The sequence below is a fragment of the Marmota monax genome, unplaced genomic scaffold, assembly GCF_021218885.2.
Source record: "Marmota monax isolate L192 unplaced genomic scaffold, Marmota_monax_Labrador192_F-V1.1 WCK01_AAM20220418_F8-fsc00095, whole genome shotgun sequence".
NCBI lineage: Eukaryota > Metazoa > Chordata > Mammalia > Rodentia > Sciuridae > Marmota > Marmota monax.
The window spans coordinates 7,016,262-7,040,041 of NW_026695244.1; the positions used below are offsets into that span (position 1 = coordinate 7,016,262).

The 23,780-nt window shown below is 37.0% G+C and overlaps 1 protein-coding gene across 1 annotated transcript in view; it reads left to right on the forward strand.

Moving 5' to 3' along the window:
• The first annotated feature begins 301 nt into the window (after positions 1–301).
• Pth2r (parathyroid hormone 2 receptor) overlaps positions 302–23,780 on the forward strand; it is a 95,704-nt gene continuing 72,225 nt past the window's right edge. The window contains exon 1 of the mRNA XM_046463092.2: positions 302–782. Within this exon, the coding sequence (XP_046319048.1) occupies positions 708–782 (75 nt within the window). The 5' untranslated portion in view covers positions 302–707. The remainder of the gene's footprint in view (positions 783–23,780) is intronic.

Below are 23,780 nucleotides of genomic sequence, written 5' to 3' on the forward strand. Positions count from 1 at the left end.
GATTGAGTTCCTTTATTATCAAAATTCTGTATTTCGTTTGTACTTGGGGATGATTATATCACGTGCCATACACATACTGTAGTATAGGGGTTAGGAGGAAATCAGAGAACTTTAGAGGGCTGTACATTGTTCAGCGAACAGCCAGACCCTGACCCGCCTGGCCTCAGAAGCCTTTATGTACACGATTGGGAGGTCCCTTGGCTGATAGCTGGTTAGCGCGCATTTGTGCAGGAGGGAACTTTTCGATCACTCCTCGGGGACCCAGGGCGCCCCTAGAGACTGCTCTAGGACACAGGACCTAGTGGAGGGAAACGGAGACGGTGGCAGTGGACGGTGGCGGCAGCAGCATCTCTGGATCTGTTGCTCTCGAGGCTCCTGGGCTGCGGGATCGAGTGATTCTGAGGAGCGCGGGTAGCGGTGGGGGCGCTGGGGCCGCCCTTTCCCGCAGGGGGCGGCGCGGGACGCGAGCGGTTCCACCTGGAGGACGCGACCTCCCGGAGCCACGGGGCGGCAGGACCTGGGAAACGGACCTCTGAAATGCTCGGGGCGCTGGCGGTGCGATCTCGGGCATCCTGATCGGTGGCGCCAGGCTCCGCCGCCCCAGCGCGTCTCTCTCCCGGCCAGAAGTTTGCCACGCGCCGGCCAAGTTGGAGAGTCTGGAAGCTCCAGGAAGAAGCTCCCCGCTTCTGGCTCCTGCGGTTCCGGGCATGGCCGGGCTGGGGGCTTCACCCTACATGTGCTGGTGGCTGATTCTCGGCAGCAGTCTCCTCGCCCAAGCCCAGGTAAGCGCGGTAACCCGCGGCACCTGCTTCCGGAGCCTCCTGCGTTACCAAGACCCAGAAGGCGCACGCGGGCTCTCCCGCTCACACATCCACAAACCCGCACCCGGCAGGTTTGACAGGCAGTTTAGTGGAGCTGCAGGGCGAGTGCTGTCCAGGGGCGCGCACTGATGGGATCAGCATCTTGGCATCTGCAAACTAAGGGGTATTTTTGAACAGCGGAGTTCTGCATCAGAATGCGCAGCTGGAAGGTGAAGGAACTTTTCTTTCTCCTAGACCATGGTACTCGTTTAAATAATCCACATGAGGTTTGGCTGCTGGAAATTTACCATCGCTTTTGAGAACTTAAAACTTCTAGATCCGACTGTGCCACTGTCTGAAAGGATAACTAGCCCTAATACAGGATCACGTACCATTAAAGCAAAGAGACTAGATAGAATAAAACTATAGTGTTAAATGTTAACAAGCAGCTCGGTTGTTCCTGTTAGGAGTAAGTGGTGGTTGTCATTTTCCTCCCGTATTATTGTTTAGGGGTTTGCTGAGTGATCTTTCACAACGGAGCCTCTTTAATGCACAAGGCACGATTCATAGGCACTTTTTTTCCCTTTTTGAGTCAAACCCAATGTAAGGTTTACAGCTTTTCAGATGAGCTAGAAAGAAATGCATGTGGTTGTGGGTGTTACGCAGTGTGAGACCTGTGAATTTAAACGGACTGAAGGTTATTTCTGTCCGATTCGGTAGAGGGCGCATTTGACCGTCAAATGAAGTCCCAACTTTTATTTAAAAAAATCTTTCGTTACAAAATGAAGGCGTTGAGGGATCAATGTATGTTCTGGTATTTTCTAAACTTAAAACTATGTTCTTGAATTTCAAATAACTGGTTTAAATTTTAATCATTATAAATGGTAGTTAAAAATCGACCCATCATGAAATGGATGGCATTAGAGCAGATTATGCTAAGTGAAGCTAGCCAATCCCTAAAAAACAAATGCCAAATGTCTTCTTTGATATAAGGAGAGTAACTAAGAACAGAGTAGGGTCGAAGAGCATGAGAAGAAGATTAACATTAAACAGGGATGAGAGGTGGGAGGGAAAGGGAGAGAGAAGGGAAAATGCATGGAAATGGAAGGAGACCCTCAGAGTTATACAAAAGTACATACAAGAGGAAGTGAGGGGAAGGGGAAAAATAATATAAGGGGGACAAACGAAAGTCAGTAGAGGGAGCAGAGAGAGAGGAGGGGAGGGGAGGGGAGGGGAGGGAAGGGGGGATAGTAGAGGATAGGAAAGGCAGCAGAATACAACAGACACTAGTATGGCAATATGTAAATCAATGGATGTGTAACTGATGTGATTCTGCAATCTGTATATGGGGTAAAAATGGGAGCTCATAACCCACTTGAATCAAATTGTGAAATATGATATATCAAGAACTATGTAATGTTTTGAAAAAAAAAATCGACCCATCATAGTCAAAAATCACATAAAGTAAAACTCAGGAGTTTCTAGGAAATAAATGTCTTGGGATTTACTGGGATTTACCTATCATGAGCAGGATATTTCATGTAAATTTATTTTGTTAAAAATAAAACAATTTGTGTCTCATACATTGATTAATAATATTAGCAAAGGCTGCTTAAAAGGAGGGTACATTCAAAAGTCATCAAGTTAACAGAAGGAATATGAATTTGGAAAAAGTCCCCAAGGATTTGGTGATACATTTTCATTACAGCTATTTAAACTCTGGTGATCTCTAATGTACTACATCTCTAATGTACTACATTTCCTCTCATATTTGGAAAATATGCTTGAAACCACCACCTCTTAGTATAAGGGGCAAATTAATTCTAACCATTTATTTATTTCAAAGTTCTAGATCATTTCTAAGGAAATGGGGAAATATTACATGGTGCAATTAAAAACACTATGGAACCACATATAGAATATTTCCTTTTCTTTTTGCTTTCAATAAAACAAACACTGAACATCTTATAATAACTTTAGATCCGTTTCTTAACTTTGATACTATTGACATTTTGGGCCATGCAATTCCTTGTTTTGGGGTTTGTCTTGTATATTGTAGGATATTTAGTAGTATCCTTGTCCTCTATCCACTAAATGCTAGTGGCATCTCTCCCCTGCCACCCAGTGACAACCAGAAGTGTTTGTAGATGTTGCCAAATGTCCTTGGGTAGCAAAATCACTCCTGGTTGAGAATCATTACCTTACACTGATTGGTATTTAATTATGTTTATAGGTAAAGAATTATATAAAATGGCAATTTGTGATAATGTTTCATTCATCAATTTTGGGGGCTTTAAACAAAACTTGCAGACGTGTTTATACATTCTCTGACCTTCAGTTTCTTCATCTTCAAAAGAGTCACATTGGACTAAGATTCTTTTAATTCTATAATTTTTGGTTTATTACATTAAGTTATAGTCATTATCTGCTTTGAAATTCAATAGCGACCAAACACATTCTGTGTATTATTTACTCCAAGATTTAGTTGCTGATTTTATTAGCCCAAGTATGAGAGACAGGCATTTATGAAAATGTTTCAATTTGCTTTTTAAAAGCACCTAGTTATTGATGAATATTCTCCTAGCTTAAATTATAATGATAGAACACCAAAGGGAACTCACCAAAGCAGAATGAATCTGTGTAGAATAAATACTTAGTATAAGAAACATCAGATCATATGACAAAATAGATGATAGACTAGTGCTCATCAATTGTTTGCAAGACCTCTGTAGGTTTTGGGTGGTAAAGATGCTGCCTTTGCCTCAATGCCCAGTTCAAAACCCAAGCCTTCATTCGTTGTGTGTCAGTACAGAGCCTAGCAATGCATTTCCTGAAGTCAAGTTATCGCATGGGAATGAGGACCATTATATAAATGTGCTTGGTACTTTCATTGTTGTGTGAGTGGGTCCCTCTGGTAACAGACATTGAGATGGAGTTAGGGGTGCAAGAAGTTTGTTGGGGGAGGGGATAATGCCCATGAAAGATAAAAAAAGTGAGGAAGCGGGATGAAGCAGGTATAGCTAGCAAACTGGGACAGTTTCAGCCACGAATGGAGAGTCCTGGGGGCAAAGGTTGCCCATGGGGAGTCCCAGGTTATGAAAAATGGCCAGGTTCTAGTTCCTGAGCTCAGTCATCAGCTGGAGTTTGTTTAAAAGATCAGAGACTTAGCTCAAAAGCTGAGACAGATGCTTTAAAGCACCTCAGCTGGAAGCTCTCTGGGAAATGCTCTCTTTACAGATGAATGACTTGTTCTTTTTGGAAGGAACATCCCTTCTTGACTGCCTCCATTACAAAATTATCAAGAAATAACCTTGGTTTTGCTGGGTTTGAGAGTGGGATGGTTGCTGCATGACTTGGTTGCCTACTGTGGCTCTGAGACAGCGTGAGTGTTGGGAAATGAATGCAAATCATCACTATGACTGGAAAAAAGCACCAGAAGCTCATGATGTAGAGTCGAAGTATGTGATTTTCTCATGGTACTTGGTGTGGGCAGATCCCAATGGGCAGATTTTGGTTCCTAGTTCTTACTAATTTTTCCTGCATGGAGTCCCAGTGCTGCCATGAGCATTCTGGTGCAGGAGAAGGGGCTTTGGACTGGAAACCCAGAAAGCTGCATTTAGATTCCTGCCCAGGTAATACCCAGCCTCCTCTTATGTGCAGCAAGGAGGGTGAGCTCTAATGACCTCTAGAAAGAAGATTCAGCGTCTACTAGAAAGTAAAAAAAAAAAAAAAAAAATCTCTTACTGGGTAGAAAAAAAGGGCAATTCTTCATGCCATTTATTTACTTACCAAGTGCCAAATGCTATACCCAGTACTTTATTCTCTTACTGGATTCTTGTAGTAGCTTTGTGAGGCATGTACTATAATTACTTATACTTTTTAAAATGAGATTACTGTGCTAAGAGATGTTAGTATACTCAACTCACATGCCTAACAGTAGTGTAGCCATGATTTATGCTCTTGCTTCTGTCTTCAGAGCCTAACCCCACTAGGGGTGCCCTTGCCGTGGGGTCAGTTTGGCACTGTTTAGCTTAAGTATGTATAACACATTCTATCACAGCAATACCCACCCCTGGGAATCTAGCCTTTGGAATTTCTCACACAGGCAATGATCATTGTGGCAATTCTATGATGTTAGAAAATTGGGCACAGTCTGAGTGTTTTAACGGTTTATTATGCAGCAATAAAAAGCAATGCATTAAATGTATGCAAACCAGCATGGTGAGATTGTAAGAACACGATAAGATGTGACAGAGAAACAATGACATGTATAACACCATTTCTATACCTTAAAATATATGCACACAAAACAGGAATACATGTTGTGTATACCCATATCAAAGGTGTGTGTGTCTCACCTAAATGTTTGTAGAGAAGGAGGGGGATAGAGATAAAAGGGGGCAAATCAATCAAACAAATAAACTTACACTCTGCACCTCTCTGAGTTTCTTGTGTTAATTGGAAAATGTGGTTATAGATGGAATTACCAACAGGTCATGACTGGTAGAATTAAGCACGAGGACAGTCACAGGACATGGGCATGTCCTCCATGGTTAGCTAAGCTGGGAGACCATCCTTAGCACAGTTAAATGGAAACATGACTGCTGTCACTCTATTGTGCTTATTACTACCAGCACGGTTATAGCTGCACATCCCATACTTGGATTGTTCTTTTTCTTTCCTGTTGACACCCAGACTGTTTCCATTTGTCCTTTAGTTACACGGCAGCATTCTCTTCCTGAAGGGGTGGACTTCTCAGTAGCTGCACTAATTGCGGGTAGTCTCTTCAGTCCCAGTAGCCCACAGGCAGTGGGATTAAAGGGAGCCAGATGTGTTTTTTTTTTCTTGGCAGTACACACAAAGTAGACTTCATTTCTCCAGAATGTCCTCAATTCTTTGTGAATAAAACTACGACTTTCCAACCAACATCCATGCATTCTGTTTATTTTCCATCTGGCCTCAGTTGTCATCTGCCAGAACACATCCATGTCCTTCTTTCTTCCCTCTCTGTATTGTTTTTTTTTTTTTTTTTTGTCTTTCTCTGAGCTATTCTTTAATTTTTTTTTTATATACTGGGGATCAAATCCAGGGGTGCCTAACCACTGAGCACATCTCCAGTCCTTTTTATTTTTTATTTAGAGACAGGGTTGTGCTAAGTTGCTAAGGTCCTTGCTAAGTTGCTGAAGCTGGCTTTGAACTTGTGATCCTCTTGCCTCAGCCTCCAGACTGCTGGGATTACAGGCCTGCACCACTGCACCTGGCTTAGTCTTTAAAATTTGTAATGCCTGTGTGATTTTGGAAAGTGCATTTCATCTCTTTACTCTTATTTCCTCCGCTGGAAACAGAGGCAATAATAGCATCTGCCTATAAAATCTAAGAGTCTTGAATTTAAAAATATATACGAACAAGCAGAAGCCTTAAGCTTTTTGAGAATTAATATGCCAGTCCTTTTCTCTTTTTTTTCCCTAGCAGATTAGTCAAGATTTCATTTTAATTAGGTGATTCTTTAGAGAGTATTTCTAAATCTGATTGGGAGCTGCTGAAGGTTTTCAATGGAGGTGCGTGTGTGAGAATTTTGCAAGGCTATTTCCTCTGCCCAGCTGTGCACTTTCTTTTATTCCTTATGGTTTCTCCTTCCTAATTTCTTTTTGATAGCAATTGTACGTTTTATTCATAAAGCGGATGACTTAGAATAGATCCATTAATATGAATACTTGATTGATAGCTCCCTCCCTCTTTCATTCTGAAGGTAGAGTAACTATCAGAAGCTCTTTGCCTTAGTCCTAATAATTCCTGGTGTAACCTTGTAGAAGCTGAGATGCAAGGAAGAAGATTGTTAGTAGATGTCTAGATGTTGGATTATAGAGCTTAAGAAAGAATGCAGAAAAGGTATTCAGCATCATTAGCCTGTAGAAAATCCCTGAGTCCACATGCACAATGACAATATACTAGAATTAAAAGGACTGGCCAAGTTGCTTAAAAGGGACACATAATTGTTTTTTTCTTTTTCTTTTCTTTTTTTTTTAAATAAGATTCTTATTGGATTGTAAACTCACAAGGGCAAAGGACTATATAATAAACCATTTGGAACTCCTTGTGACAATTACCATAGTGCCTTTGGTTTACAGGTTCCCCATAAGTGTTTGAATATGCTCATTTGTATTTCTTTGATTCCAAGAAAATTCGTCTTCTTTGATCTCATCTTGGAACTCAAATCTCTAACCATTTGCTCCAGTTTTAATTTTAGAAAGGGTCCCTCTCTTCTGGGGCAGAAGTGGGTTACTAATGATGCGACTGAACCTGCATCTGGTCACAATGACATACAGAGAGGTGAGTGCTGCTGGCCTGGTAATGCATGTCTCTTGGAGAGTTTGATGTTTCTGGAATTCTCTTGCCTTAGTAACTGATAAAGGAGCAGGCTGTCTCTAGCGAGGTAGGTATTCTATGGATTGATAGAGTTTTATAGACTTTTGAAGAAAGAAAAGTTGTAGCTCTCTGAGGAGAAAGGGGACTATACAAAATAGCAAAAGTTAGGGACTGTGATATCAGAACTGAATCTGTAGTCTGTTTTCTCCTCTCTAGCTAGTACTTAATATCTCAAAAAGACTTAGCTTCTTCATTTAAAAGTGGAGATGGTCTAATACCAAATTCATTGCTTCTCAGGAGCAGTATTTAACACACTGCCTATAACTGAGTTTGTTCTCTGTAAGTGCTGGCTATCAGGGTTGTCATTGTTGCCATAATCAATGTTGTCATAAATTCTATTATATTTTCTAGTCAGTTATTGCTGGTATACAAAATCTCTGTTACTTTTATTGATTGATTTATTATATATGCCAAGTTTATTCCTGAACAGCAACACTTTTCTCCCATATCTGCACCTGTTATTTCTTTTTGTCATTTACCTTATCGTATTGCATTAACTAGAATTTTCAGTACAACATTGAATGGTATTAATTACTGTGAGCACCTTATGCTTCCTCCTTCAATGGGATTGCTTCTAGAGATTTATCATTAAGCATGATATTTGCTGTGTTAATCAAAATGACATTAAGCATGTTATTTTTAAAAAAATAGATCACATTAGCCAGGCACGGTGGTGCATGCCTATAATCCCAGTGACTTGGGAGGCTGAGGCAGAAGAATTACAAGTTTGAGACCAGCCTTAGCAACTTAGTGAGGCCCTAAGAATTTAGCAAGACAATGTGTCAAAATAAAAATTGAAAAAGGGCTGGGAATGTGGTTCAGTGGTTAAATGCCCCTGGGTTCAATCCTGGGTACCAAAAAACAAAGCACAAGGTCATATTAGTTATACTGATTGTCTGCCATGGATATTGAACTACTTGAGAGAAAACCAGATTCACAATCATTTTTCCACAATGTGTAGTACCTAGAAAATGCTCATTAAATATTGTTAAATATTTGCATGAGCATAGGAAGGTGGCCAATTATATATTACTGCTTGAATTAGCAAATATGTAAAATACTTTTGTTAATAAGATACAGCTTGATAACAAATGAAAATATTCAGTAACTCCCAAATTGCCTAATTCTTTCTAGCCAAATATAGAGGTGATAAGATTGGAATACACTTATATGTGTAATGTCCCTGAAGGTAAATTTCTGCCCTCCTTTATGAAACTGCTTGTATCTGATTGCAAATTGGCTGACATTTCCTGAATAAGAATAATTTATACTACTTGTTACTTTCTTTTGTAATGAGACTACCTCTGTTTTCTGAGATGGCTGTTTTTTAATTTATGTTTTTAAATAGTTCTTTTCCTCTGAGAGCAATGATTTCATAATGCATTTTAAACAATTTTGTGGGCATGAGTTAGGTCTACGTTTGCATCGCCCCCTGCCTAGACTGCTGGAGAAAATGCTTCCAGGAAGGCACGGTGCATATAATGAATATCAAAGTGAATTCCACTCAACGTGTATTCTAATGTCTTATTTTCTGGATGGATTAGCATGTGTAACATCATATCTAGAGTTTTCAGTAGTTATGTGAATAAAACTTAAGCACAATTTTCATGTTGATTAATTGAGTTCTGTAAAGGCTGAAAGAAACTTCGAGTAGACTCATGGGGCTTTTTTGCAGCCTCAAAAAAATATCTCCTTAAAATCAATCTTAGAGACAGCATCCTTCTATTTCCCACTATATTAGGAATATATCAGTAATGACTTTTTGTATGTGAGTATACTGAATTTTTATCACTCATGATAATTGTGTTGTAAAAGCCCAATGTCCATATAGCACTTCCTGGCCTACTAAGGGCCAAATCCATAGTTTGTATTTCTTTATATCTATCTCCTAACTTAACATTAAGATAGTGTTTTGTCCATGTTAGGTCTCAACAAATACTTGTAGATTAAATATACTTATGATGCCTCACTACTAAACCAGCCAATCAATGTAGAATAAGGAAATGATCAGCTAAAATCTTGTGTGTGTGTGTGTGTGTGTGTGTATGTAAATATGGAGGTGCCCTTCAGTTAAAATTCTTCTTTTCTAGGTCTTTAAAATAAAATTGCACTGGACTGCTAAGTTTTACACTTACTGTGCAGGGTCTTGGAGTGAGGAAGACATGTATCAATCCTCAAAGAATTTCCACTCCAGAGAAAGAGACAGACTTCCAACACTGTATAAGATGAGCTCTTTGCATCTGCTCTGGACTTCCATCTCCCTTCCTCAGTAGAAGGGAATTTTATTTTCCTGATGTATTTGTCTGTCCTTTACTTTCATATATATGCAGTGTGCGTGTTATCTCCTCAATTAGAGCAAAGAAAAACTACCTGATCTCTGCCACAGCTTCCTCACGTTCAGCAACATTTTTTTTTTCCATTTTGCTCCTCCATCATATTTATTTTAGTCAATTATAGTTAGGCAGTGATAAAAGTACAAATCTGATGATAATAGCAATAATAATAGGCCACATTTATGCAGTGTTTGCTATATGAAAAAGTACTTACTTAGGTGTTCTGTATGCCTTATTTTCTGTGACCCTCAAAAACAATCTATAAGGAAGGTAAATGTACCTTTTGATCTTTTGATTACCACATCCCACTACATCCTTCCATTCCTCACCAATTAATGTTCAGTTAAAAAAAAAAAAAGAGCTGGGGTTGTGGTTCAGCGGTAGAGCACTTGCCTAGTATGTGCAAAGCCCTGGGTTCAATGCTCAGCACCACATGAAAATAAATAAAATAAAGGTATTGTGTTCAACTACAACTAAAATAAATAAATAAACAAACAACAACAACAAAAAAAAAGATAAGTGATAAAGTAAGGATTTATTGAAAAAACTGCAAAACTGAAAATCCCTGTCCCTCATTAAGTTTGCATTCTCTCCTTTTCTAGAAGCCTGTCCTACCTGTGAATTCAAATATATCTACCAAGAAATTTCTTAATAGATAAATGTATAATAGGGACAATTTAACATCAAAAGCAAATAAGTTTTGCTCTTTGTGAGTTCTGGAAAACCAAGATTGCTTTCCCCAACAAACATGCAAACAATAACTCTTGGCCCTTCAACTCAGCCCAGGGTCCAAGGGCCTCTCCTGGGCCAGACACTCTTGAGAGTCACTGGAAATGACAATACAATGAAACACATGCCCACATTTTCAAAAGCATCATGCAGTCGTTTTAGAAATGCTTCTAAGTTGGAAATGATGTTTGAAATAAGCTTTGAGTGATAATGGATTCTGTAGGAGAGGAAGTCAATCTAATCAGCTCCTAAATTGCTACCTCTTGTGTTTCTCCTCCTTGTCTGTCTAAAAGTTTGTCCCCATATTACACTTAGATCTCATGATCTTGTCATATATAACTTTTTTTTTTGGCTCTCATTGGGTTTTACTTTGCTTCCAGTAACAACATACAAACTCTTAACTCTTTCAGAAACCCTTAATTGTTCCCAGATCTGTTATGTATGTGTGCATGCATGTTTGGTACTAGGGATTGAACCCAAGGATGTTCAACCACTGAGCCACATCTCTAACCCTTTTAATTTTTTTTTTTATCTTGAAAAAGGTCTGCCTAAGTTGCTTAGGGCCTTGCTAAGTTGCTAGGGCTGGTTTCCAATTTGCATTCCTCCTGCCTCAGTCTCCTGAGTTGCTGGAATTACAGGCATGTGCCACTGTTCCCAGATCTGTTTGTTAAATTGCCTCAGGACATCTTACTTCTTATTTTTTTCCCAATATATTCACTCAACTGAGAATAATTTCTCTGGCTGTGGATGTGGCTCAGTGGTTGAGTCAAGTGCTTGCAGAGCACTAGTGCTTCCCCAGGGATGCAAAATAAATAAATAAATATATATATATATATATATATATATATATATATATATATATATATATATTTGTTTGTATGTATGTGATTCAATAAAGCTACTTTTAAAAAAATAAAGAAATACTTTCTCCTTGGCTTCCTCCCTTTCACCTGTAAATATGACTGTTGTCTGATGAATAACCATAACTTTATATCAAAATTTAGGGAAACTGAGGCTGAGTTCCAGTATAAGCCTTTTTTTGAAAGACCATAGAAAATTGTTTAATTGATAAGTCCTCGTAGTAAATTTCCTTTATGCTCCTAATCTGTATGCATAGTTGTTAAAACATGGATGCACAGAGTTTCTACTGTGTATAAATTTATGTTATAGTTTGTTGACCTTATTGTGAATGGTGACTTTACCTCATTGCTTTTGCTCAAATATGGCCTTCTCATTGCTGATGGATATCAACCATATTACTTTTCCCAGTCCCTACTCTTCTCCAGGTTGGCAAAGCTGTGCTGTATGACAGATATGTTGCCTCGGGTGTGATGCTAATTACAAATGGGTATAACTTTGGCCACTGCTACTATTATGTATTGACCTGTAATTGGCTTAAAGCCTGATTTTGTATAATTTTGAATTCTGATAGCCAACTGCCTGAAGGAAATGATCTTCTTGATCATCTGTCATGTCCAAAAGCAGGTCAACACTGTGTGGATAGTGATAATCACTGTCTGCTTTCATTCTCTATTAGAGAACTGTGCTTCTGTAGAATTGTCTTGAATGACAAAAGGAGTGAATGAAAATTCTACTGGGAGATAGGGAACCTGGCTTGTTGTCCATGTTTTAGTAAAAATTAACTGGACAGCCACTGATAAGGGGCCAAACTCTTCCCTTTTTTAATTTATTTTTTATTTTTTTATGAAGAAAAAAACATTTTGAAGTCTAATATACAGAGGATTCAGATTTCTTTAGGTTATCAACACAGCATTAGCTTTAAAGAGAACTTTTCACATTATAATGTAATTATAATACATTATAGCATAATATAATTTTTTTGCATATGATATATTTTTTGGCATTATAATATAATATAATTATAAATATAAATATAATGGGAGTTCAAGAAAAAAAAACACCCACATCTCCCTTTAGTCCTTAGCTCTATGCATATTCAACATGCATACTTTTCATTGTATCATAAGTGAAATTTTGTATATTACATTTTCCCATGATGCAATCAATTTTTTCATGTTCCTGCAACTACTATCCTGTTTTATAGATTAATTTTCTTCCCCTCTCTTGCTGTTCCGTCACTTCCCAGTTCCACTTAGATTGTAAGGTATGACCTTCTGTCCCTTTCTCTCGAGCTCATTTGAAAACAAAATATAAAGTATAAGCCTTATTCTAGTCTTGCTTGTTTAAAAAGTTACCACCAAGCAAACATGTGTGCGCATATGTGTGCATATGTGCACACGCACACACGCACAATGTTTACAAAAATGTAAGACTGGTAATTAGAATTTTAAGTTATGTTACAAAAGAGAAGAGAGCTGCCATTTGGGATCTTGGTTGTATCTTCTCACATGCTCTCCTTGTGACACCAACATAACTTTTTCAGACCCAGCCACAGAGCCAATGGGCACTATCCAGTGTTGCTGATGTGCAGAAAGAAAAATTAGGCTTAAAGGAATGAGGGCATCCAAAAGATTCTGAGCTTGGGAATATTAAAGTGAGTCATTTCAGAATGGATTTGAGTTTTGTTATGATTTCAGTGGTAAAAGAAGTATACTTAAATATTCCTGCATTCAGCATATTTGACATGGGGAATGTAAGATATTGATGAAATTGGTCCTGTATTATTTTCACATTTCTAAAATGTTCTATTATTGAATAAAATCTTTTATTGATCATTAAAATCTTTTATTGATCCGTATTACCTAATTAGCTACCTTGAGTAATTTCACAATTAAAACCAAGGTAATGTTCACTTCATAACCTACAAGCTTGATGTAGGTGGTGATAGTCATAGTTACTGATATTTTAAATTGAATCTTGTCTATATATAGATAAATATCCTGTATAGATACATCACTCATCAGATTCCTTTAAGTCCTCTGAAGCAACAGCCAGTAGATAGCTTCTTTTTCTGATTATCTTATGAATCTTTTGTCAGCTAATGGGGTGGAGTCTCATTTCTTTCAATTATTCTCATTAGAATAGGTAATTTTGAGTTTGTGCAAATTTTATTCCAGAATTTTTACCCACTAAAACAAGAATTGGCAAACTATAATCTGTTATTTGAATCTGGCCCATCACCTATTTTTATATGCCTTGTGAACTAAGAATGGTTTTCACATTTTTAAATGTTTGAATAAAAATCAGAAGAAGCAGGGCTGGAGACGTAGCTCAGTGGTAGAGCACTTGCCCAACAGCATGAGCCCCTGGGTTTCATCCCCAGCACTACCAAAAAAAAAAAAGTAAATAAAAATAAACAAATTAATCAAAATCAAAAGAAGAACCTAGGTTAATATAACACTAAGAAAACTAGCTATATGTACTTTTGATATGACTTTTTATGAATATTGCTTTACCTCTATGACTTTCTTCCCTAAAGCATTACCCCATTTCAGTTATAATAAAACCAATATAATGTCCAGAAGAGGGACATTATAAAAAAAATCTGATCAGTGCTCCTAAGAACTGTCAAGATAATTAAAAACAAGGATATTTGGAGAAACTGTCTCAATCAAGAACTCGGGGACACACGGTGTCTTAACACAGTCGGGTATCCTGGTGGGGTCTCAGAACAAAAAAGTATTTTGGTTAAAGATAAGGAAATCTCAACAAAGTATAAGCTTTAGTTAACAATAATGTATCAATATTGGCTTATCATTTATAACAAATGTGCCACATTAACATATTTTTTTGGTGGGGGGGATACTGAGGATTGAACTCACTGAGCTATATCCCCAGCCCTTTTTATTTTCAGACAGGGTCTTGCTTAGTTACTGAGGGTTTTGCTAAGTTGCTGAGGCTGGATTGGAACTTAGGATCCTCCTGCCCCAGCTTCCTGTGTCGTAGGGATTACAGGTATGTGCACTATGTCTAGCTACATAAGATGTTAAGAGAGGAAATTGAGTATGGAGATGTCTGAGAATTCCCTGTACCATCTCCCATAATTTGCAATTTTTCTGTTAAGCTAAAAACGTTCTAAAATTTAAAAAATTTTAAGTTAAAAGTTTATTTTATAGATATGAAAATTTCAGTGTTCCTAAAATGTTTTATATGAATACACATTAATTTGCTTACTTATTGTCTATAGCTGCTTTCATGTGGCCTGGCAGAGTTGAGAAGTCATGACAGAACATTGCTTTCAGGCTGGTTGGTGCATTATGTTTTGCAGTGATGTGGTTTTAAGTCAATACTTTTTCAGTGCTGTTGCATGTGTTGCTATACATTTTTGCTTTATTATTTAAAACATGACCAAAGCAAACCCATCAAGTCAATAAGAGGAGGAAAAAAGAATGAATATTTTGCTTCTAAGACACAGTGTAATGCAGATGCTTTTGTTATCAAATAAAATTAAAAAGTCTTGTTATTTAATGATACTATAGTTGTGCTAATAGAATGCAATATATGTTATCACCAGACTAAGCAGTCTTTACAATGTTCCCAACTCATAGTGTAGCACTGAGTCAGAAAAATTTGATGATTTAAGATGGGATATTGAATTGCAAAATTTCTTTAATAAATGAGGCTCCAATTGAAGTAATCCAATCAAGGAAGGACATTTACCAAAGATGAACTATTTAAATCATGTTTGATTGTAGCAGCTAAAGAAATGTATCCTGAGAAAGGAGCTAGTTTAAGACTACTTATCTTTTGGAGAGAATAGTTGCTTAGAGTTGGTTGAGTATGTTGTAACAATATTAATAGTCAATTAGAAAGCAAAGCAAATGATGTTAAGGGATTTTCCTGGGCTTTTGATAAGTTAACAGATGTTACTGATATTGGTTAGAGGTTTATTTGAGGAGTCAGTGCTGAGTTTGGTGTTACTGAAGGATTTGCCTTTATGAATTGTCTCTGTGAACTTTTCCAAATAAGTTGAGAAAAAACACTAATTTACTTCAATCTGAAGTAGAAGCTCCTAATATGTGTTATAAGTGGTGGTGTTAATAACTTCTGTGGAGTAGAAAGAAAGTTCTACTTGCTTAACCTCTTTTCTAAAACAAATTAGCTGGACAAATTCAAAGCTTGGGAAAATGTAAAGTGTTATTTGTTGTACGATTTATTGGCAAGTACTTTGTGGAAAGTATTTGAATCTATCATGGCATTGAACCAATAATGTTAATAGACAATTTTGTTCACTCTTGTGGACTTAACTATGGTTAAATTTTTGTCTGAGATAGAAGTTGAATACTTTGACTTCCCTGCCATGTCTTAGTCCTGTAACATCTTACATTGATTTATCTGAGTTCAGGGTTAAAATGTTGAAAGTAGGTGAATTGCTTTTTCAAGGTATCTGACACATGTACCCCTCAGAACAAAGGTTGAGAAAGAAAGAAAAAAAGGATAATGCAAAAAAAGTTCAATTTTAACTATCTAACAAGAGATTCTTGAGTTTTGGTACTTTTTTTTTTTTTTAAGAAAAGGCTTTTTAGTAATGACAAGTGACTCCCATAAAGTTTCAAGAAAATCGTGGACATTGTTAAAGTCTTTCCTAGATCTTTTTACTTAATTGTAAAATTAGTCCTTTTTTGCTCTATCTTGGAAGTTGAGAACTAGGGATGTGCATAAGGAAGGCAGAAAGAGGAGCGTGATATGCCATATCAATCTGAAGTAGAAGTTTGAAATTAGAGGGTAGTTATTTGTTTTCTGTCTTAAGTGATGTTGACAAGACACAGATTTATGTATTTAACCAAATTCCAGATCCATTTCTCTCAATAAATTTGCTCATTAAACACAAGTACTTGTTGAGAAAGAAGTACCATTCATGGTAGAAATCTATGGTCTAATAGGAATGGAAGGTTATTAGAATGAGCTGGATAAAGTAAGAGGAGTTGAATAGTAAATCCAGGAGTAACTATGTAGGTCAGCCATTCTTGAAGGTAGAGAAGTCAAGTATCACAAAGATAGATCAGTCTTACCGTCTTGGCAAACATGAAAAATCAATTCCAGCTCTATATGAATACACATTCCTAATGAACACTTTGGACTTTCTGTGGGTTCCCTCATTTTTAGACAAAAGCATTTACAGCATTTGGTAATTCTTTTATGAAAAAACTATGAGAATTTATTAAAAACCATTGAATCTAGAAGTACACCAATATGACCAGGAATGGCATAAAAATATATTTTTGGCTTGTAGTTCCAGAGGTTTAGTCCATGTTTGGCCATGCCCATTGTTCTGGGCCCAGAATGAGGCAGGACATTATGGTGGAAGGTTCTGGGGGATGAGCACTGCCCATTCATGGCAGCCGGGAAGCAGAGGGAAAGAAAGCATGAGGGGAAAGGCCTCAGGATGAATCCTTCCAGGGAACGCTCCCGGTGAGGTGACTCACCTCCTCCAGTCATATCCCACCTGTCCACAGCTACTACCCCGTCAGTCCATTCAAACTAGGATGGACTAAATAGGCTACAGTTCTCACAATCTAATCATTTCACTTTTGAACATTCCTGAAGTAACACAAAGAGTTTTGGGGGGACACCTCAGATCCTAACCATATCACTAGGAGACTATCTTGTGCTTAATTTAAAATGTGGTCGTTGTTTCTCTTTTTTATAGTTAAACTAAACAATTCATTAAAAACTTCATGAGTTTGAAAAAAGCTATTTCAAGAGAATTATAGATTCACATGCAACATAAGAAAGCATATAGAGGTACCGAATTCATTGCACCTAGTTTCTCTCCGTGGTCACATCTTTCATAAGTGTAGTACAATATCTTATTCAGGAAATTGATATTGATAGGACTTACCTACCTCATTCAGATTCCAAAGGCTATCCATGTATGTGTGTGCATGTGTGTGTTTAACTCTATGTAGTTTTATCACACGTGTAGTTGCATGTGATGGCCCATCTTGGTTCCAATACAGAGGCATTCCAGCATAGGAATGTCTTCTACTATCTTTTTATAGCCATAACCACTTCCTTTCCCTCTCCCTTCCAACACATGGCAACTGCTGATTTATTCTCCATCTCTATAACCATTATATGACTCTTAGAAAATAACCATGCTTCATCTCTAACTGGTAATTGGAGCTCTACAAATATCTACAATAAATTCACGGGTAGTTAAAATGAAAGAGAAAGGAATGAGTAATAGGTTGAAAGGGTGGCAGCTCAATGTGATCTCATATCTAATGTTGTCATTTAAGTCTTTCTGAGACACACTATAGATATTTATTTTTAACTACTTTTCAGTTTATTTCTTGCATGAACAAGGCATTGGAATTTTTTTTAAAAACAACCAAATGTATGCAACAATGTCACTTTGTGAAAGGATTAAAAAAATTTGGAGCCCTGATATTTATATCTGTATGTGTGCATGTTTGTGCATTTGTTAACAAATTTATGCTGTGTATTTCATCTGTTTGCTTGTTTTATGTTGAATTAAAAAGAAGGAAAAATGGAAATACTTTCATAGTGCTTTAGTTAAAGATGGATGATTCAATAATACCCCCAAAGCTCTCAGTTTATTAGAACATATTCTTTTACTCTATTTTAATCCAATATTACAGACAACAAATTCAGAATAATTAAAAACTTATTTTCATTTTCAAATTCCTTTTGTTTGGCTATCCCCAAAGGAATCACAATCTTGACAGTGACATTAGCATTTAGGAAAGTTAAATCAAAATAATCCTAAGTCTATATGAACTCTTGAGGTCCAAATGAAAGCGTGGAGTAGAGAGTTAATAAAACTGATTTATGATTTGGCCCATCAATCCTATTACGTATGAAAACCCCTGAATTCCACACCAAATTTCTTATTATAGACCACTTTACCTTTCTCATGGACTATGGAAAATAGTATGTCTAACAATATTACTTAGAGCTCTTCAGAGAAACAGAACCAGTAGGAGATTAAATATGTGTGTGTGTGTGTGTTTGTGTGTGTGTGTGTATATATATATATATATATATACAATCATTATCTCATATAATATCTATTATATGTATCAGTCATTTCCTCATAATATATGTAATATATAATATAGATTATGTATAATATATATTGTATAATATATGATTTATATTACATAATATGTTACATATATTATGAGGGAGTGACTGACACATTATGGAGGCTAAGTAGTACCAGGATCTGCTATCTGCAAACTCAGGATATGGTCTACCTTGGTGTAAGTGTACTTGGAATGAAAATGCATTCTCCATTGCTGTGTGTTCTGTAAGTGTTTGTTAAATCCGGTTGGTTGTTAGATCCTATTGGTTGACAGCCTTGCTGAGTTCTGTATCCTTGCTGGTTATCTAAGTTGTTCTATCAACAGTTGAGAGAGGGCTGTTGAAGCTGTAATAGTGGATTTAGCTCTTTTTCAGTTCCATCAGTTTTTGCTTCACCTATTTTGTAGCTTTTTGGTGCATACAGATTTAGTATAGCTATGTCTTCCTGGTGGAGCGACCCCTTTATTATTACATAATGTTCCTCTTGGTCTCTAAAAATTTCGTTTGCTCTGAAGTCTGTCTTATCTGGTATTAAAATAGCTGTTGAAATGGGGGTGCCACGTTGTTACTGCTCAGTACACATGGAAGTTTAGGTACCCAGGCAGCACTCACTGGTACCAGATGAGTGGGGGAATGAGTTCTGCACCTAAGGTGGTTTCTCCTGACACACAATCAGGGTAGCCTTGTTCCTGCCAGGCTGACTCCCCACTGGGCTTTTTCTGGCCCCACCCTTGTTTCTGGCTGGTGGAGGTGGAAGTCCTGGCTCCCCACATGGTCTCTACTGACATGCGGGCTATGGTGTGGAAAGGCGGGGGGGGGGCGGTGTGAGGGGTAGGACAGTGTGGGTGAGTGTCCTGGTTTTCTACTTTCTCTCAAACCTTTCTGGGAGGTGGCAGGGGTGCCTCCTTACAGCCTTGCTGGGTGGAAGTCTAGGCTTCCTGCTTGGCCTTTGCCAGTGTGCGTTGTGTATAGGACTATAGTTATTTTTTTGTGGTATTTGGCTTGGGTCAGCTATTAATGTTCATGATTTTCTGTGCAGTCAGGCTGCCCTTTCCTTCGTTTCTGTAGAGAACAGGCTTCCCTTGAGGCTGATTTTTCTGTACCTGTTACTCTTCAGAGTTTCCAACTACTTCAACAACCCAGGGAGCCTACCATTGGGTCTGAGTTCCCTACCTGGTCTGCTTTCTCCTCTCCCCTTTCAGAATTATCTTAATGTTCATTTTATATTGAATATCAAGGGCATTTTTTGTTATACTTTCTGGGAAGAATAGGAGAAATATGTCTACTCCATGGTGCCAGAAGTGGAAGTTCAGAATGCTTCCTTTTAAATTCATCTAATTTATGGATTCATGTTTGCTTGAAAATGGAATAAACATTATAATTATGATGATTTTCATATTCTCACATTAACAATTGGTATCTCTAATGACAACTTTAGAGATTTCCAATGACATACACATTATCAAATTAGGGCTTCTTTTAGCCATTAAATGTGTGATGTTGGAACTCAGTGTTTTATTTCAAATCATAAATGATCATTGTCCAGGACAAATGACTAACATCTGCTTTTCTAAATGTTGTGTTTTGTTTTGGATGCAATTGTTGCTTTTGTATTAATAGACATTGACTTGGAAAACTTCTTTTGTGTTTTAAGTACATTATCATTTTCATGTCACTCCATAGTAAGGAACACTGGTAACAAAGGAAGAAGAGAATACAATGCTGAGGACATGAAGTATATTTGTGCTCTCAGTAGAAATGACTAAAGATGAATGTAATAGACTACGAATTAGACAATTCTAATCAAACTTACTTCTGACTAAGCTATGACATTTTTCAGAACAAAGTATCATTAGAAGCTGTATACTACAAAATGTTTATATTACTGAAATGCTTACCCCCACCAGAAAAGGCTGCATCTGCCCAAAGAGAAACAAAAATGAATACGTTCAAGTAAAAATGGTCCAAGGGGTGATCTGAAAGATTCATGTTTGATAAATAAAGTCACTTTCTCTGAATCAAATTTATAGTTCTGAAACTTGGTTAGAGCTTACCCAATATTTCCAGCATTGAAGGAAAAGACTTAATTATTCAACTGGATAAAAGGCAGAAAAACAAAACAAAAACCCAACTTGAATGCTTGAATGGCGCCTGACTACTCCTCAAGAATGAATGGTAAGGAGTCTTTTTTTTCCCTGTCATGCCCATTCAGATGACTCATCTGTTGTCATTTCATTCTCTCTTTTTGAAATCTGAGATTTTCTGATTCACTTTAGTGTAGTGACTTAGAAAATGTTGTATTACCCTGACAGCCAAAGACTCTGGTGTGTTTTTTAACTCCCCAAATTAATTTTTGCTTATTCTCATCCTTTCTGAAAACAGTTAACATAAATGTAGATATTGTGCTATGAATATAATTGAGAACTAGATAATCCTAACACTAGATATCTGTTGACTGAGCTTCACTTTGTCCTATAATTATAATAGAAAATAACAAACTAATAATGTTCAGAAATAATAATTTGTTCAGGCTCAAAATAATTTTTACCTTAGGTTTTCTTTCTGTATTCTTCATTTTACCAGTATATCACTTTATGTATCATTTAAAATCATGATTATCAATAATCTCTATGTATACTTTGTATGGCCAGTGACATGAGCATGTATTTCTGCTGTTCAGCTTATAATGTCTTATTGCACAATGTCAAAAGGCTTGTTTCCTCACGTAAAGAATAGTTCTAGAGAATGAGTATATTTGCAGCTGAAATGAAAGCTTTGGGATTTGTAAATTATTATATTATTGGGAGTTGTTATTTAGGTAAATCTATTGGCTTTATAATCTGCTTTGATTCAAGAATCTTGAATTCCCCAGTAGACAGAGATGTAAAGCTTTGGATCCTATTATTATTAATAAATCTAGAGCAAAGACTACCAGCATAAAATTGTGGTTGTTTAAAAATATACTTATGAAATTTTGGATGTGTCCCATTAAGAGGGAGAGATAAATTCCCTCCTCTCAAATGAGCATTGATGACTCACTTTTTTTTTTAAAAAGAAAACTTGTTCTTTTTAGTTATACATGACAATAGAACATATTTTGACATATCACACATACATGGAGTATAACTTCCCATTTTTGTGGTGTGCATGATATGGAGTTAGACTGGTCATTTATTTATACATGAACATAGGAATTTTATGTCTGATTCATTCTACTGTCTTTGCCATTCCCATCCTCTCTCTCTTCCCCCCATTCCACTCTGTCCAATTTGGTGAAACTCCCTCCCCTTTACCCGGCCCCCAACCTCCCAGCCTATTGTGAGTCGGCATCCACATATCAGAGAGAACACTTAGCATGATAGTTTCCACTTGCATACATTTACTGGCAAATGCCATAATTTCATTCTTCTTTATGGCTGAGTAATATTCCATGTGTATATATAACACATTTTCTTTACCCATTTGTCTGTTGAAGGGTACCTAGGTTGGTTCTATAGTTTAGCTATTGTAAACTGCACTGCTGAAAACATTGATGTGGCTGCATCACTGTAGTATGCTGATTTTAAGTCCTTTGGGTATAAACCTAGGAGTGGAATAGCTGGGTCAAATGGTAGTTTCATTCCATGTTTTCTGTGGACTCTCCGTACTGCTTTCCAGAGTGGCTGCACCAATTTGCAGTCCCACCGACAGTGAGTTTACCTTTTCCACACATCCTCACCAACATTTATTGTTCCTTGTATTCTTCATAATTGCCATTCCGACTGGAGTGAGGTAAAATCTTAGAGTAGTTTTGATTTGCATTTCTGTAATTGCTAGAGATGTCGAACATTTTTGCATGTATTTGTTGATTGATTATATATCTTCTTCTGTGGACTGTTTGTTTAGTTTCTTGGCCCATTTATTGATTGGACTATTTATTTCTTTGGTATTAAGTCTTTGGAGTTCTTCATACATCCTGGAGATTAATGCTCTATCTGAGGTACATGTGGTAAAGATTTTCTACCATCAGGTAGGCTCTCTCTTCAAGATCTTGATTGTTTTCTTTGCTGTGAAGAAGCTTTTAATTTGATTCATCCCATTTATTGATTCTTGATTTTACCTCTTGTGCTTTAGGAGTCTTATTGAGGAATTTGGTTCCTAAAATGACATGATGGAGAGTTGGGCCTACATTGCCTTCTTTTATGTGAAGGGTCTCTGGTCTAATGCCTAGGTCCTTGATCCACTCTGAGTTGAGTTTTGTGCAGGGTGAGAGATAAAGGTTTAATTTCATTTTGTTACATAAGGATTTCCACTTTTCCCAGCACCATTTGTTAAGAGGCTATCCTTTCTCCAATGTATGTTTAGGGCACCTTTGTCTAGTATGAGATAACTTGTCTCTGTGTCTTATATTCTATTTCATTGGTCTTCATGTCTGTTTTTGAGCCAATACTATGCTGTTTTTGTTACTATAGCTCTGTAGTGTAATTTAAGGTCTGGTATTGTGATGCCTGCTGCTTCACTTTTCTCGCTAAGAATTGTTTTGGTTATTCTGGGCCTCTTATTTTTCCAAATGAATTTCATGATTGCTTTTTCTATTTCTATAAAGAATGTCATTGGGAACTTAATAGAAATTGCATTAAATCTGTATAGCACTTTTAGTAATATGGCCATTTTGACAATATTAATTATGCTTATCTAAAAACTTGAGATAACTTTCCATCCTCTAAGGTCTTCTTCAGTTTCTTTCTTTAGGGTCCTGTAGTTTTCATTGTGGAGGTCCTTCACTTCTTTATTAGATTGATTACTAAATATTTTATTTTTTGAGGCTATTATGAATGGAATAGTTTTTCTAACTTCTCTTTCAACTGATCCCATCACTGATGTATAGCAATGCAATTGATTTATTGGTGTTAACTTTATATCCTCCTACTTTGCTGAGTCCTAGAAGTTTTCTAGTGGATTTTTTTGGGAGTCTTCTAAATATAGAATCATGTCATCAGCAAATAGGGATAGTTTGAGCTCTTCTTTTCCTATTCCTATCCCTTTAATTTCTTTCTCTAATTTCTGGCTAGAGTTTCCAGGACTATGTTGAATAGAAATGGTGAAAGAAGGCATCTCTGTCTTGTTCCTGTTTGGAGGGAATGCTTCCATTTTTTCTTCATTTTGAATGATGTTGGCCTTGGGTTTAGCATGTATAGCTTTTACAATGTTGAGATATGTACCTACTATCCCTAGTTTTTTCTAGTGTTTTGAACATGAATGGATGCTGAATTTGTCAAATGCTTTTTCTGCATCTATTGAGATAATCATATGATTCTTGTCTTTAAGTCTATTGATGTGGTGAATTACACTTATTGATTTCCATTTGTTGAATCAACTTTGTATCCATGGGATGAAATCCACTTGATCATGGTACACTATCTTTTTAATATGTTTTTGTATGCAATTTGCCAGTATTTTATTAGGAATTTTTGCATTTATGTTCATTAGGGACATTGGTCTGAAATTTTCTTTCCTTGATGTACCTTTGTCTGGTTTTGGT